The sequence below is a fragment of the Aythya fuligula genome, chromosome 25 (genome assembly GCF_009819795.1).
Source record: "Aythya fuligula isolate bAytFul2 chromosome 25, bAytFul2.pri, whole genome shotgun sequence".
Lineage (NCBI taxonomy): Eukaryota > Metazoa > Chordata > Aves > Anseriformes > Anatidae > Aythya > Aythya fuligula.
This window is the reverse complement of record NC_045583.1, coordinates 1529636-1542554: the sequence shown is the minus strand read 5'-3', so window position 1 is coordinate 1542554 and position 12919 is coordinate 1529636. Positions and strand designations below refer to the sequence as shown.

At 47.0% G+C, this 12919-nt stretch overlaps 2 protein-coding genes across 2 annotated transcripts; one reads left to right on the top strand and one right to left on the bottom strand.

The window, feature by feature from the left end:
- Positions 1-81: 81 nt before the first annotated feature.
- GUCA1A (guanylate cyclase activator 1A) lies at positions 82-3276 on the top strand. The gene is made up of 4 exons (XM_032203392.1): positions 82-279; positions 1993-2142; positions 2717-2807; positions 3116-3276. Exons 1-4 carry the CDS (start codon positions 82-84, stop codon positions 3274-3276), a joined length of 600 nt encoding a protein of 199 aa, XP_032059283.1.
- Positions 3277-8884: 5608 nt separating this feature from the next.
- On the bottom strand, positions 8885-12283 carry GUCA1B (guanylate cyclase activator 1B). Its single transcript, XM_032203371.1, has 4 exons — positions 12080-12283; positions 11082-11231; positions 9638-9752; positions 8885-9012 (listed from the first exon to the last, which is right to left on the bottom strand). The coding sequence occupies exons 1-4, from the start codon at positions 12281-12283 to the stop codon at positions 8885-8887; spliced, it is 597 nt and encodes a 198-aa protein (XP_032059262.1).
- Between the last annotated feature and the right edge of the window lie 636 nt (positions 12284-12919).

Sequence of the window (12919 nt, the reverse complement as noted above, 5' to 3'; positions counted from 1 at the left end):
TAAAGGCAAGCCCCCAGAACTTCAGCAAACATCCACAGATTTTCCATTTGGGCTGCAAAGTGACCGGCGCTTGGTGTGGAGATGGGGAACATGGATGGGAAAGCCGTGGAGGAGCTGAGTGCTACCGAGTGCCACCAGTGGTACAAGAAGTTCATGACGGAGTGTCCTTCGGGCCAGCTCACCCTCTACGAGTTCAAGCAGTTTTTTGGCTTGAAAAACCTGAGTCCATCAGCGAACAAATACGTTGAGCAAATGTTTGAGACGTTTGACTTTAATAAGGTAAATATTGTCCTTCCCACTTGACCTGCTGCAGATTGGCTGTGCTCTGCTCTGTGTGTGAGATCGCATGTGTAGTATTTGGGTGTTAGCAGGTATAAATGTGCCTCTAAAAGTGTGTGGTCTGATTCTCTGCTGCCTCATAAATTGTAAAATAAGCTCAGTAATGTGAAAAAATGGGTATAAGATACCCATCAACAGAAATTCCTCACCTGCTGAGTGTTCTGGAAGAAGAGGCTCTCCACAGATTATTTCCCTTTTAATTTTAAATGATCAGAATTGTGGGGTTTTACCTGGCAGGCTGTGATCCCTTTAAAATGAAGTGCCCTTAAATATATAAATAAATAAATCCCTAAATACCTAATGTTGTGGCAGAGAGGAACCCAAAAGTGAGCGGCATATGAGAACATGGGCTGTCCTCCTGCAGAAACAACCAGCTCCTGAGCTACCCAGCACGGCTATGGTGTGCAGAACAGACTGGATTTGTTTTCCTATTGTTTTAAATTACAAATGGATTGCAGTTTCGTTGACTTTATGTGTGCTGCCATTCCCAGCAGAGATTTGCATGCAGGGCTGCCAGAGTGCCCAAGCGGTGCGGGATCTCCTGTGAGATGAGGAGTATGTCTGATGGCTTCATGAACTTAATCCCACTGAAAATAATACAATTTAGGCTGTAAATCCTTCAGGTGATTTTACTTGTGCCTAGGGCTTTGCCTTGCTCACTGCCTGGTGTTTGAATGTGTGCCTGGAAAAGGAATTGATGCTCAGGAAATCCTGGCTGGGAAGGGGCTCAGCAGTGATTTGCTCCTAATCCCGATCTTGCAGCAGTGGAGCAGAGCAGATTTCCTCTGGAATTGGCCCCAGGGGGCAGTCCGTGGCTTTGTTCATTGACAAGACGCTGCCTTATCCTCTCCAGAAGTCTTCCCATGGTTTTGTGGCAGGTACCGTTTTCCACTGAAGTGCTTTCAGTGCAAAGTGTGTGGTACCAAAATCAACAGTACGTGCTACCGAATTGCTCTGCAGTGCCGGCACCAGGCATTTCAGCAAACTTCCTAGAAGTGGTGAATGTCACTGGGCAGCACGTGGAAGCAGGCTGGTGGCACAGGAGCTCGCCCCAGGCCGGCCTTGCACTGGTACTGCAACCTGGGCTAGAGACCCTCCTGGACATTCCCATCACCACGGAGTGAGCTGCTGGTGGGCAAACTCTCCTCAGAGAAAGTCAGAGATAAAACTTCGTGCTTTTGACATGATCAAGAGTGAACCAGATGCACAAATGGCCCAGGGAAGGAGCGGGGTCTTCCTGTGCCAAGACGTCAGCAGGGTGTTGGGTGCTTCCCGGGTTCACTTTTCTCACAGAGGTTTGCAAGCCCCTTTACAGCAAAAAAGAACTGAAGTGTGAAACATTAGGTAATCCATCAAGGCTCATCTGCATAGACATGTTCTTCTTTGACCTCTGAATTACCGCTGCTTTGCACAAGGAGACTCCTTTAGCACAGGGTGGCTTTCCAGGTTGTTAGTCCCCAAGCCAGGAGCACGCATCGAGTGGAGTTTGTTGTGTTTGCTTATTATTAGCACACAACGAATGGCTCTTTGTGGGTTAAAACAGAGCCCTCCCAATATGGGGAAGTGGCATTATCCGTGGGGTCTGCCAGAAGTGACCGGCAACATCCCTGCCCAGCTCTGAATCTCACCCAGCTTCTCACCTTCTGCTTTCAGGACGGCTACATAGACTTTATGGAGTATGTGGCAGCCCTGAGCTTGGTCCTGAAAGGGAAGGTGGATCAGAAGCTGCGATGGTATTTCAAGCTCTACGATGTAGATGGGAACGGCTGCATTGACCGAGGAGAATTGCTGAACATCATCAAAGTGAGTGGGCTCAGCTTTTCCCTTTCTTCCCCAGACAATTGTTATTAGACACTGGTAGACAGAAAGGCTGTAAAAGGAATATTCCAACCCAAAAGACACCTCCCTGGTAAATTAGTAGGCACTGGCCAAACCCCTGCTTGTCCTCTGCCGGTTCCCCAGCAGACCGGCCGCCCTCGCTGGACCTGTCTTGGCCTCACTGCCCCGCACCTCCCCACGGCACCTGCACGCCCCGGCACGCAGCGAGCCCTTGCCTTCTGGTGGCAGGTTGTTGTTCCACCACATCCACTGAAACCCAGGCTGAGATAAGCATCTGAATTTAATCTAAGGCTTTTCAGAGGTGAACAGCTCCTAGCTTATCCCAGTGTGCCCACTTAATCTTTTAATGCATTGATTGCAATTTAAAGTGATTTTAATCTCCAGCTTTTTTAGAAAGGACTCATTTATTCCTTTCAGAACATAAAAGACTGAAAAAAGTTTAGCCTCTCCTGTCAGACCACTTAGCCACTTTTACTGGTAGATATATAAATATGCATAATGTTCATTACTTGTTCCGTGTGTCCTCCTCTTCCTGCAGGCCATCCGAGCTATCAACCGCTGCAACGATACGATGACAGCTGAGGAATTCACAAACATGGTGTTCGATAAAATCGATATAAACGGAGATGGTGAGGAACTTCCTTATGCAACGCCAAATACTGCCCTCACATTCCTCCTTCCCCGCGAGTTCTGGAAGCTGGATGTCCCCAAATAGCAGGACATCGGGCTCTCTGCCAAGGTTTAGCTCCCACTCCCCTTCCACATCACTATCTGTGCTGGGCAGGGTTTAGCTGCGGGGGGTTTGGGCCGTATGGTACCCAGGTAGGGCCTCATTTTTCGTCCTGTGCCCGTAGCTCCTCTGGGCTGGCTTAGAGGCTGCAGGTGGAGGCTGAAGGCTGCAGGGCCTGATGAGCCTTTTCTGACTGTGTTTTTGCAGGTGAGCTCTCACTGGAGGAGTTCATGGAGGGTGTACAGAAGGACGAAGTGCTGCTAGACATCCTCACCCGCAGCCTGGACCTGACGCATATCGTCAAGTTGATCCAGAACGATGGGAAGAACCCACACGCCTCGGAGGAGGCAGAGGAGGATGCCCAGTAGGCTCCAGGACACCTTCCCTCCATCTTTTCTCCCCCCTTCTCACATTATTGAAACAAAACAGGTTGTGACTGTGGGGAGCGGCCCAGCACCAGCGTGACGAGGCGTTAGAGCATCCCGCTAGCACAGGACCGGCGTCCCCTCGAAGGCATCGCTCCTGTGGCAGAGGGCTGGGCAGGACACAGGGCACGCCGGGCACCGACTGGGCCATCCCTTCCTGAGCACAGCCGTGCTCACCCCGCAGCAGGACGGGCTGGTTGCTGGAAACACACAGCCACTGTGGGGCCACCAGCACCCGCCGCTGTTCGGGTGCCTCTGAATGTTGCTGCTGCGTAGTCGTGCAGAGCCTCCCCTCCCTGGGGAGGGAGAGCCAGAGCATGCAGTGCATTAAACTAACAAGAGAGCAGACAAAACTTACACCGAGCTAGTGGCCAACACCAGCATCCACATAACGTGTGCGTCTGGACACGCAGAGCTCAGCTGGCACGAGGGGTCTGCTCCTGCATAGGGACCTCTCCGGGGTGCAGATGTGGTGCGGTGCAACAGGGCGCATCTGCCTGCAGAGCCCTGAGCTCTGCAGAGGTGAGCGTCCCCTCTAAGAGCAGGGCAGCATTTGAATGTACGAGGCCTAGAAAGCAGATCTGAACCTTCCCTTTCCATACACATTTCCAGAGCATCCTCAATGCTTTCCCCCAGAGCAAGTGAGACCAGTGGGTTTGGTCACTCATTCTGTGATTTGTTATCATATTAGTAATTATTAGTGATATTATAAGATAAAAACATCTATCGCTAGAAAAAGAAGAGTAGTGAATGCAGCAGCTTTCCTTTGTTTTAAAGCATTAAAAACAGAGAATGGTGCCTTTTTTTTTTTTTTTTTTTTTTTAAACAACTTTAAGGGTTTGCTATTCCCTGAAATACCTGGAAGGGCTGCAGTGGCAGTGACCTGAGAGGGACTGGTTTCACATGCGTTTGTAGGAATATTCCTGCATTTTATTACTTGTACGATAAACCAACTCCCGTGCAGGTTATGCTTTGTGGCGCCCTCAAGCATTCTGTGTTTTTACCTAGTCGTCTCCGAGCAGTTCAGATGGTGCTGGTCGAGATTGCCCCGTGCCACCTTTGGGGCTGCGCCCAGGGCCAGGCTGCTGGAGAGGAGTTTCCTCATCTGGTGGGAGCTGGTTTCAGGTGTGGTGAGGCAACACGGGGCACCAGGAAGGAGCTCTTGCCCAGCTGAATGACGTGTGACTTATCAATGGAAGCTTGCAGTTTGTAAGCAACCTTCTGACCATTTTTCCTGTGCATCTTTTTCATTTGACAGCAGTTTACCTGAAAGCTTTTGTACTTCCGATCTTATAGTGACCTAATAAAGATATTTTACAAGTTTATTTCAGGTTGTGCTTTTTTTTTCTGTCAATCAACCATTCTGCTTCCAGCAGAACAGATTAACTCTCTGATGCAAGGGCAGAGACCTTTGTTTTGGCTTCATTTACACAGTTCTTTTGCAAGACAGCTCCGTCCTGCCCTTGTCCTCTGCCCAGAGGGAAAGAGAGCCCCGCCAGCAGCTCCTCCTTCAGCCTCCCTCTCCTCTGCATTCCCAAGAAGCTGTAAGAGGCCCCAACAAGCCCAATTTCTATTTAATGGGAAACTCCTAGAGACAAAGTTATTCTAAAAGGGCTGCCTCAGAATAGCCGACTGGCCAGACACCTTGCAGACCTCAGCGTCTCTCTCAAAAGGATGGTTTTTTTCAGCCTCAAAGAAAGCAAATTAAAAATAATTAAAAAGTAATATTGTGACTCTCTCTGCCCTAATCATGCCTAATGAATTTATTTCAAAATGGTGGCTGGCAGCTGAACAGCTGCCACAGGAGTATTGCTCACTCGGTGACTGCCACTGGTGAGCGCAGGAGTGATGATTTTGGGGAGCGGGTGTTGAGGGGCAATGGGCGATGCCCGGGAGGCTGCACAGGTCTGAGGCCAAGGCCCAGCTCTGCCCCCAGTTTACAGGGACTGCACTGGGATCCCAGCTGTTAGGAGTCACTGCTACACCAGAGATACTCAGCGAGCGATTTTTGGTGGCACCACGCAGTTATCTCCATGGGGTTTAGATGTCTATTTGGCAAGGGCTGCAGAAGGCTCAGCCCTGTGGAGCCCTGGCGGTGGGTAGGCCGCTGAGCCCCCGTGCTGGCACCACACCATCCCTGCAGTGCCCCCATTGATCCAGTACCTCCTGTGTGCCCTACAGCACAGCCCCAACATTCCCATGGCACACATCGCATCCCAGAATACCATTAGATTACCTTAGGTATGAAGCCTTTAAAGGTAATGCGTTTGAAACTCCAAACTTCTGAGGTGCGCTTTGGTTTGAAAAGGAAGCAGAGAAGTGAGTAATTCTCCCATACAGCCAGAGCTCAGCACCGGTGTGGTGAGAAAATGACCAGGTACAAGAAGCCGGCCACAAGAAGCCACCAGGGCAAACAGCACCAGGCTGTGGATGCTCTGGCACGGCCGCTCTGGTTTTTAACACAGCACTGTAAAGGGAAGCTGCACACAGGTGCTTTGGGGATGACCTGGACACAAAACCTCCCTCTGGGCAGCCATCAAACCCTGCTACCCACAGGTGAACCTCCCCTTGCAGGACACCAAGGTCAGACAAATAAAGAGTATGGCTAAGCACAGCGAGGTAATTATCCTCCTTCCTCCTCAGCCTCATTACTGCTGCTGCCCAGGACTGTGCTCAGCACCTTCCCTGGGAATGTCCCTTCCCAAGCACCCCAGGATGTGCTGCCTCCTCGGCTCCCAGACCCTCGCAGCCAGCCCCCTTCAGCAGCAGCCTCACCTTCAGCTTCCTAACCCGATTATTCCACCTCCAATCCTCCCCAGCCTTGGGTACATCAAGTATCAGTGCAGGTGGTAAGAAGCTCAGAAAATCAGATGGCATTTGCCCTTTCCGAGCCATCCCGTTTCCACATTTAGACCAACAAGAAATCCGATCAGTCAAATCCAATTCCCACTGGGCTGAGAGTCTGGAAAATGGATTATGCAGAAGGTCTGGCTTCAGTACCTTGATGTGAGTGTCGAGTTGGGTTTGGGAGGAGATCAAAGTGTTTATACCTGTGGATTTAAACAGAGGACTAAGACTAAAGCACCTTGTGCTTTCTCGACAAAAGATCACAAGATTGGTAAGAGATTTTCCACTGGGTTCTGCCAGCTCTAACACAAGGGTTATCCCCATGGGCACTGCTGCTGCCTTGTGTCTGAGCCCAGCGCTTCACTTTGAGCCCGAAACTTTGCAGTTCCTGTTTCAGTCCTGGCAGGGGCAAAACAGGCGCCCTCTCTCGGCAGCACCATCAAGCAACTATTTCAAATTCCTTTCAGAAAATTTATATTTATCGTATGCATGCTTCTCATCGCCATTACAGAGCAGAAAAGATTCCTTTCCTACTCTACATGCAATACCATCACCATCTCTGCCTTCTGTTTCTTACCCAGGTTAGCTGCTGCACTCGACTCCCATTGCTTCCCTTAAATCCATTTTATCAGTCTTAAAAACCGTAACTGTAGCCCCTCAGGCCTTCAGCTTCATTCTGAGTCAAAAACACTACAAAACAAATTAATAATCCTTTATTAAATTCTTACAAAATTTCTACCACCAGCCACACGAGTGCTCAGTGTTAGGATGCCCTCTACCACCCCGGCACAGGACTGCGGGTGTGGGAGGTGCCCGACAGCTCCTCCAGAGCCTGGTGAAGAGAATGGAAATTCAAAACATTTACATAAAACTACGGTATGCAACTCCATAACTAAAAGTTGTGAGAAGCAGAAGAGAAGTGCATTACATTGCTTGAGATGCTGAAACTTGGGGAATTAGAGATTTGTACCTATTGTGAAAGCATTGGCCCATGAGTTGAAAAATCAGCAAAGTGAATCTTTTCTTCCAGGCCCTGATGTTAGCCGGAAGCGAGGTTTTTCTTTCAGGTCTTTGACTGATAAACTATTGACTTGAATGAGCTTTGAACAGCAGAAAAAAATCTAGAAGTCTAATCTAGTCTGATAAGTAGACAGGCCACAAGCGAGTGTATTTACAGAGAACTCTCAGAAAAGCTATTTAGAAGTGGAAATGTATATGCATTTGAACTCTAGCACTGATTGTGCCCTACCCTGAATACTTCCTCCCAGTCTGGAATTTAAACATTGGTTAAATTGACAAAACCAGCAAAATGATCACCTAACGAAGGATAACTGTTGTGATTAAAGGCCACAAAAAAAAAAAGGATTGCAAATCTCTTCATGGACATGACTTGGCCCAGTGATCCCATGGGAAAATAAGTAAAACAGAAAAGCTCATGTTATTTTGCAGGTGAATATTTTCTTGTAAAAAATCCAATAAATCCGATGAAAGTGAATGAAAGTATTAGTCAGCTAAAATTCTTCCCATATAAACATATTTATATAGATACATGGGGTAGCTGTATAAACAGTAAAGCTCAACCTACAAGCTGCACAAATTTTATATCTGTAGCATAGCTAATTTAAGTCCAGTGTAAAACCACTGTACTACTTCAGTAACTCACTTGGATTTTTCTGTCACTGGTTTCATCCTACGGTCCTGCTGACAAAGCAGCACCAGCCCTGCCATCGTGGTGAGACTGCTGAGCAAAACCCAGCTCTTCCTGCATCCTCATTCCACAGGGCACTTCTCCCACTGCAGGGAAACTCCTGGAGGTACTCCTGGCTTGTTCCATTTTCACAAAGCAGAGAAAACTATCTTAAAACAATGATTCAGTAAAAAAAATAGGGCCTCAAAAAGCAGATCACATTCATGCAAATCTGTCCTCTAGATGTGGCTGTTCAGAGGTACAGTTCCTACTGCTGCTTGGCAGGGAAATACCATTTTTCCAGCCCCACAGAAACCTGTTTGTGTGGGCGTAAGGAGCAGACTCTGGTCCACAGCAGGAGACACAAGGAGTTACTGGTCCACCTGCCCAGCTCATAGATTTTATTTCCCTCTACTGTGTGCAATCTTAACTTATATCTAATGCAAACCTCATAATGTATTTCTCCTTTGATAGTGATACAACAGTGTTCAAGAATTATACATTATTAGTAGTGTAATCTACTAAACGCGTACATATTACAGAACAGACTTCCTGACTGCATGAAGTCTGCCATCGGAGCACCTCAATTCTTGTCCCTTTTGGTTTGACGTTTGTACCTGCGGATGTTAACGACACAGGCACTACTCTGTGCTGGAGATGGTACCACAGCATCAGGATTTCTCACTTCCTGATTCTGTCGTCAGTGTTGGATACTGCGCAGGATCCACTGCAGTTAGCCACGAGAAGTTTGTTCCTTGGGGTGTAACCAAAAGCCAGAGCTGGCAAACATGGTGTTGTGTACACAGGAAGACTTATTCATGGGCCAAAAATAGTCTCTGGGTACCAGGTGTCCTTGCAGCGCACGGGTTTTAGATTGAGATACGGCTTCTTAAACCACTGAAGTTTTCGTTTGGATGCCGAGATTGCATTAACAAGGAAAGCCACTACCGCCCTGGAGTAAGAGAGCCACAGCTGTAGTCTGCATCACGCTTTCTGTCATGTCCAAACTGGGTCCTCTTAAAACAAAGCACTCTTCCGCCTCTGCTCCGAGATCCATCCCCCGGGGTTTACATCCATCTGCAACATCTTCATCACCCACTTGTCTTTCCTGGCCCCGTCAATGAACTCATCAAGGGACAGCTGCCCTGTGTATGAGATCAGGAGGACGCAAGATGGGGAAACAGAACAGGACAGATAAGAGGACAACAGGAAGCCAAAACCACCTCCTATAGTTCAGGAGACAATATTCTAATAAGACAAAAGCTATATTTAAATCTCCGCATATAAACTATATAGGCCAGCTAGCTAAAAAAAACAAATAACCACACCATAACCCAATCCATTCACACCTGCCCTGTCCCTTTGGCTAGCACGAAGTGTTGCATTGGCTCACACATGCAGCTCCAGGAGGAGCTCCACTGCAAGTCTGGTCCTGCAGGCTCTGATTTGGCTGGAGCATTGGCTATACTCAGGCTGGGACCTGCTCTCTGGCTACCAGGGACTTCCAGAGAACAATATCCATGCAGCTTCAAAATCCAGAAAGAATAGTGAACCCTGGGTATTTTACGTTAAAATAATATTATTTCCTCCTGTTGTACCAAGTTGCTCTTGATTCTGACCACGAACAGACCAAAATCAAACCCAACACGTCTAATATGACTAACAAGACAATCCTAAGTGATTTCTTGATAAACATAATTAAAACTAGCCTGCCCAGCACAGATAACTTTTCATTATGCATGAATGCAATCTGAGACATCAATTCCTTACCGTCGCCGTTCTCATCCACTAACTGAAATATCCTGTCCACAACCTCCTCTGGTGTGAGCAGCGGAGTCCTCTCCTCCACCTCTGACCGACACACTTTCTTCAGCTTGTAGATAGACTGAAAAGAAGATCATAGGTTAGAAAAAAAGGTTTGGAAAAAGAGCAGTGATGAAATTTGTTATTTTACCAGCAGTGCAGAGGTCTCATAAAGGCTGCAGTTTTAATCTTTTTCTTAAAAAATCCCCCTCCAATCTTACGCTCACATGCACTGTGCCTTGAAGCTGCTGCCTCCCATCTGTTTCCCTTATACAAACGGATCAGACCTCACAAGGCACGAGTTTTCACTAGAAAAAAAATCTAACTTTTCAGTGCAATTTTTTCTAAGGCCTGAGCAGACCTGAGGCCAGGCACACCTGGGTTTACCCAGCCCTCTCTCCCAGGGAGCTCATGCCCAAGCTGCAAGATCAAACCTGTATTAGCACACATTTTGACCCCCCAGTTTCCGCTCCACTTTGCCACTGGAAAATGGCAGGTTTTTATCTGTTCCTCCCATCTCATCCAAACATGACAACCACCTGTTCATTATTATCTCTGCTCATTAGGCTGAAGGGTTTTGTCTGATGTCTTCCCAGAGAGGGGATTAGCAAGGGCCTAACACAGCTCTGGCCAATTCCTGTCTGACCTCAAAACTATAATTGAACCTGCCCCAGTCTGGCTCCCCAAATGCTCTCCCACCTGCCCCTGGTGAGGCAGGTAACAACCTAGTTGCTTTTTACCAGCTGCTGACTTTCTAAAGAACTTGCTTTCCATAGACTCAACTTCTCTGATGATGTCTCTTGACTCTGTGTTTCCACACAAATCCTAAAATATTCGATAACCATTGATTCACAAACCCTGCTGTGAAAGGGTAACAGCACCCACATCGCAGGGGTGACCAGTACAGTCACTAAAGTATTTACCTGAAGTTACATAGCAGTAAAAACCCTGGTGTCCATCTGTCAAACCACGTGCCTCCTCTCACACCTTCACAGTCACTAATTAAAACTAAACATAAACCCAGAAAGGAATAATTACAAATGGAATTACTCTGCTAATTTATACCTCCCACTGTGCTCTTGTCCACTGCTCAGGCAGAAAACTTGCTCCTGAAAGGAGCAGGGGGTGAAACCTTCCACTACCTAGGGCAGAGAATTTTGGTGTAAAAAGTCTGGAAGTAAAGTCAGAGCAGAGACACAGGAACCCCACAACAGCTGCTCATTGCTGGGGGAGTTGACCCCTCACCCCATCGGGCTCCACCAAACCACTGACCCTTTCACCAAGGTCAGGGATTTTCCCTTCATCACTACCCTTTAGCTGCTTTGAAACCCAGTTATCATAAAAACTGGATGCATCATGATGTTGCCAAAGAATGATTGCTTAAATAACTGATTAGGTAATGCCTACTTACCTCAACAATTTCTAGCAGCTCAGGTTTGTCTATGCAGCCATTCCCATCCTTGTCATACACTTTGAACGTCCACCTCAGCTTGTGTTCCAGTTTTCCTCGTAAAACAAGATTCAAGGCAGCCACATACTCCAGAAAATCAATGGTGTTGTCCTGAAGAAACAGAAGAGGATCTGAATTACACAACTGTGTACAGTTGACAGAAATCTCTTAACAAAACCTGGATTAGAAACTGCCAAAAGACACTCCTGGGGACAGTAATTTCTGTGCCATTTAGAGGAGCAGAGCAGCAGCGAGCACAGCCGTGCCTCTCTGCACCCAGGCGTCCCCAGGCATGACAGTGGAGAGCAAAACAACTCTCCTGCCGTGCAGTGCTTGGGGGCACCCGCCAGGACTCCAGAGAGGAGTTTAAGTTTAAACACCCTGAGACGACAGACAACACAGATCACAGGAGGATGGGGAGGCAGAGGAGGATTGGTGCCGGAGGCATTGGCAAGTCGAAACCAGAATGTCCAAATTGGCAAACATGCCTTTACTTTTGAGTATCTAAAATCAATATTTTGTTACGTGCCACCTGTTCTGACTGCATATATGCATGCATGCTTCCTCCATTGCATATCAAGCCTGAGTTGGACTTTCCTCCACTGTAACCCCTCCCATCATAATATATATATATATATATATGTTTGTGTTTTTTTTTTTTTTCAGCTAGCAGCCTTGGCTATTTAATGATCTTAAATATAACCGCCTAACCTTAAACCTTTTAATCCATCCACAACAGTTGAATAAGAGTATTTTGCCCTTATTTAGCATATAGATTTATGAGATAAGCCCACCCCAGTCCATACAGAGCACTGGAGCGTGCTCCTTCTCCAGCAGCCCCATCACCCTTACCTTGCTCATGAAGCACAGTAAGGAGGTTGGGAACTGCACTGAAAGACCTCCAGCTTACAGAAGGAAAAGGCGGTGACAAATCCATGTAAAAACTCCTTGCTACTTACCCCATTCTTATCAAAAGCTCTGAACATGTTTTCAATGTACTCTGCTGCTTCTCGGTTATCCTGGACCCCAAAGAACCTCTTGAATTCATGCATGAAGAGAGTCCCACTGGGACATTCAACCACAAATTTCTTATACCATTCCTGCAATTCAGCAACATCAATCTCTGCTTGCTCCCCTTCAGCATTGGTGAACTGCTGTCCCATTGTGCTCCGTAAATCAGAAGGGAGAGAAAAGGAACAAAAAGAAAATCCAAAGTCCTTTGCTTGTATTGTCCTTTTAACACTTAGTTGCTTTCCCTCTTGTTTGCTTCTTGCTGTTTTGTGCCTTTATTTAATATTTTGTCTTTTAATTTATTCTTCCTCCTTCTACAGGCTGCATTCACCTCCACAGCTCTGTGCGCTCACTTGGTGATGGTAGAGTTGCTTCTCTTCATTAGGGAAGAATAACACGTGGTAGCAGACATATAAAAATAACTAAGATCATTAGGAGATTCCCACCCATGGGTCACAGAGACCTTCAGATGTTCTGGGCTGTGCCCTATTTAGAAGCAGACTCCAGAGGCTCAGGGCACTTCTGCACATTAATACCTTCATTTGGGAGCTGATCTTCCCTTTACACATCACCTATAACCCTGCTTACTTCATCATTGTTTTTCTTAAAGAAGAAAAAAAGTACAGCAAGCAAGTTTCCTAACAGTTTCTCTGATAAAGGTATATGCCACCTGTTTGTAGGGGACGCACCAATGTTTGAGTGAAATAGGGCATATTAACAAACAACACTTACTAAGAGGAAATCCTGATAAAAATAAGCACATACAACTCCACTTACATAAGGAAAAA